This window comes from Canis lupus, chromosome 5 (assembly GCF_003254725.2).
Source record: "Canis lupus dingo isolate Sandy chromosome 5, ASM325472v2, whole genome shotgun sequence".
NCBI classification, from domain to species: Eukaryota; Metazoa; Chordata; class Mammalia; order Carnivora; family Canidae; genus Canis; species Canis lupus.
In genome coordinates this window covers 43,209,670-43,213,318 of record NC_064247.1, presented here as the reverse complement: position 1 = coordinate 43,213,318, position 3,649 = coordinate 43,209,670, and the positions used below count along the sequence as shown (strand labels likewise).

At 41.6% G+C, this 3,649-nt stretch overlaps 1 protein-coding gene across 1 annotated transcript; it reads right to left on the bottom strand.

The window, feature by feature from the left end:
- Positions 1-491: 491 nt before the first annotated feature.
- On the bottom strand, positions 492-2,007 carry LOC112647206 (serine/threonine-protein phosphatase 6 catalytic subunit-like). The gene has a single exon (XM_035716953.2). It carries the CDS (start codon positions 1,955-1,957, stop codon positions 1,040-1,042), a length of 918 nt encoding a protein of 305 aa, XP_035572846.2. The 5' UTR covers positions 1,958-2,007; the 3' UTR covers positions 492-1,039.
- Positions 2,008-3,649: the final 1,642 nt, after the last annotated feature.

The window sequence follows — 3,649 nt, the reverse complement described above, 5'->3', positions numbered from 1 at the left end:
GAAAGAACAGGGGTGCATGTCTTCGCAGAATTTCCAAGCACTAAAATCGGGAAATGGGTTTAGGTCAGCAAGGCTGGGAGGAGGTGCTCAGCTTATTTTGCCATAAACCAGTAACCAAGGACCGCTCTCCATGTTGGATCCCTGTAAAGGGCTGGAACACGGCCATTCTCTGCCTTCCCCCAGGAGAGGCAGAACCGGTGCCTACTCGACCAGGTGGACACTCTCCCTGCCATGGCGCTGCAGCGCACAGAACCGGGGCTACCCTCCACTTCCTCCGGGGAGGGCAGAGTGGGTCATGCAGGCGCAGGCAAAGGCTCCCCCTGCTGGGACCTACGAATTGCACAACTCAGAGTTGCTCTGCCTTCCTCCTGGGAGGAGCTGAGTGAGTAGGCAACATGGGAGTCTGCAGTTTGGGACAAACTGTGATCCCTCAGCTTTGGGGCTGGAGATCCTGTAGGGCCATTTTTTTTTTTTTTTTTTTTTTTTTGCCCTTTAGACCAATTTATTTTATATCCACTTAAAATATCATCCAACAAAGGACAATGAAGTTTACAGCTGGGACAGGTATACATAACTCGAGGCATTTGCAGTCCATCGTGCCCACTGAATAACAACTTTGCTGCTGAAATTTCTTAAAACTTACCAAACTAAAACAAAAGGCTGAATGATACAAAAGGAGGAGCATTTCGGTGTAGTCTGTTCTGTCAATTGGCTTTTTAAAAAGAGGAGACACATCCTGTTTCCCCCAGACCAGTAAATAAGCAAGAGCTACATGCAGCAGTGTGAGTATTAAGACATTTCTCAAGTCTTCTCAAATGAGTCCAAAGTGGGGATGGGATAGGGGAGAAAATTGATAGAAAAACACTTGCTATAGACACCATAACAAACAATAAATTTAGATAATTTAAAATTAAAAAAAAGGCAAGAGGCAGCATTTCAGCAGCAAAGTGCTCAATAAAAAGTATATTGTAGAGGGTAATACACGAAAGTTGGGGTATGAAGAAGGAAGAAAAATGGGTCAGCAGGATGGGCGAGGGCCTCAGAGAAAATACGGCGTCGTCGTTCTGGGAGGAATAACACGTTCTGAATCTGGAACTGCCTGGACTAACTTTGGTTCTCTTGTATTTACATCTTTGAAGACCATGATCGAAGCGATATTTCCACAACGATAGCAGTAATTAGGAGCAGACCATACTGTTACCAGCTTCTCATCAAACATAAATTTATAGCCTTCGTGCACTTGTTGGTGTGCTCTGCAGATGAGTTTTAAGTTGTTGATATGAACAAACTCATTTGTGACCTTTGCGCCAAAAAGCCAACCTGCTCCTCCGGGACTGATTGCCCAAGTATCCACGTCTTCAGGATCTGACCAAACCAGATCACAAAAGGCTCCTTTATGAGGAATTTCCTGATTCCGTTCAATGGTTCGAATTTGATCCAGTGTTTTGATATCAGGAGATAAACCACCATGAACACACAAAATCTGCTCATCTATTAAAGCTGCTACTGTGAGCATGTCAAAAACTTTGGTACAGTATCTCCAGGCATTAGCATTTCCATATTTGGTTTGGCACTCATCATAAAATCCATACACCTGTGTTATCTGTCTACTTTCATGATTTCCTCGCAAAAGTGTGATACGATCAGGCCATTTAGCCTTTAGTGCAAGAAGGTAAGTGAAGGTCTCCAAACTATAGTAACCTCTGTCTACAAAATCACCCATAAATATGTAGTTTGTGTCAGGAACCTGACCTCCAGTTCTGAATAGTTCGCAAAGGTCATAAAACTGTCCGTGTATGTCTCCACACACTGTTACTGGTGTCGATACTGGCTGGACGTTTGACTCTTCTAAGAGGAGGTCACAAACATAGTCACGTAGCCGCTTCAGGTCGTTCTCCGGTAGGTACTTGCACAACCGCGCTATCTCCACATACTTGTCCAAGTCTAGGGGCGCCATTTTAGAAATAACAAGCCCCGACGGCGGCAGCGGCAGCGGCTGAGGCTCTAGTAGCCTGTAGGGCCATTTTTATTTTCACCTTCTAGAGCTGCGTGGGAAACCTTCAGGGAACAAAGCCTCACACAGAGAACATCTTATACTGAGCATGGCCCCCTGGAAAGGGGCAGTACAACACCACCCAGGCGCAGACACCTGAGAATCAGTGTAACAGGCCCCCTCCCCGCGGAGACCAGCTGGAAGAACAGGCGAACAGCAACTTTACTGATGAAACGGGACTGGAAAACTGGCAAGGGGAAAATAGCATATAGACCTTAAGGTTTTTTTCTTATGAATTATCTTTCAGTTTAAATTTTTCCATTTTTTTTCCTGTTTCAACTAGTTTCTTATTTTATCAACTCTTTGTTTTTAAATCTTTTCTTTAAATCTCATATTTTACAGTTACATGTCATAGATATATTCTTTATCTTTAGCTTCCTTTCGCTGTTTTCAATTTTATTTTTGTACATATAACATATAAGAGTTTTGCTTTCCTTTCCTTTCTTTTTTTTTTTTTTTTTTTTTTTTTGCTTTCTTTATAATTTTGGAATTTAGTGTCTTCTAACACATACACCAAAATTCACTCAAGATCAAGTGGATCACCCTATTTTGTCAGCTTTGTGAGATTATATTCTCTGTCTCCCCAACTCCCCCCTTTTTTTGCTTTTTTTTTTCTTTGATTTTCTGATTCCTGTCCTCTTTCGATTTGTCTAGTGTGTATTTTGCTTGGGTTGTGGTTGATATTTTTGACTCTGCTCACTTGTACAGCCATTCTGCACTGGAAAAATGACTAGAAGGAAGAATTCATAACGAAAGAAAGAACCAGAGGTAGGACTCTGCCACAGATGCAATGGATATGGATTTAAGTAAAATATCAGAGATGGAATTCAGGATAACAATTATAAAGTTACTAGATAGTCTTGAAAAAAGCATAAAAGACTCTAGAGAATCTCAGTTCAGAAATGACATCTAATGAGACCAAAATTAAAAATAATTTAACTGAGACCCAGTCTAAACTGGATGCTCTAACAGCTAGGGTAAGTGAAACAGAAGAGGGAATAAGTGACATAGAAGGCAAATTGATGCAAATGAAGGGAAACTGAGGAAAATAGAGAAAAATAACTAATAGCATGTGAGGAGAGGCTCCAAGAGGTAAGTAGTGGTTTGAAAGACACATCAGAATTATTGGAATTCCTGAAGACGACAGAGAGACAGAGACAGAGATAGAGAGACAGAGGGAGAGAGAGAGAAGGTATATTTGAGAACATCATAGGTGACAACTTCCCTAATGTGGGGAAGGAAACAGGCAATTGTATCCAAGAAGCAGAGAGGATATCTTCCAAAATCAATAAAAATAGGTCAAAACCCTAAGATATAATAGTGAAACTTGCAAATTTCAGAGCTAAAGAGAAACCTGAAAGTAGCTTGAGACAAGAGATTCTTCATATACAGAGGGAGAAATATTAGATTAACAGCAGACCTCTCCACAGAGACCTGAAGGCCAGAAAGGGCTGGCAGGATATATTCAGGGTCCTAAGTGAAAAAATATGCAGCCAAGAATACTTTATCCAGGAAGGCTGTCATTCAGAATGGAAAGAGAGATCAGGAGCTTCCAAGATAGGCAGAAACTGAAAGAATATGTGACCACCAAGCCAG

Coding starts and splice junctions, on each gene's coding strand:
- LOC112647206 (XM_035716953.2), bottom strand. CDS start 1,957: ATGGCGCCCCTAGACTTGGACAAGTATGTGGAGATAGCGCGGTTGTGC.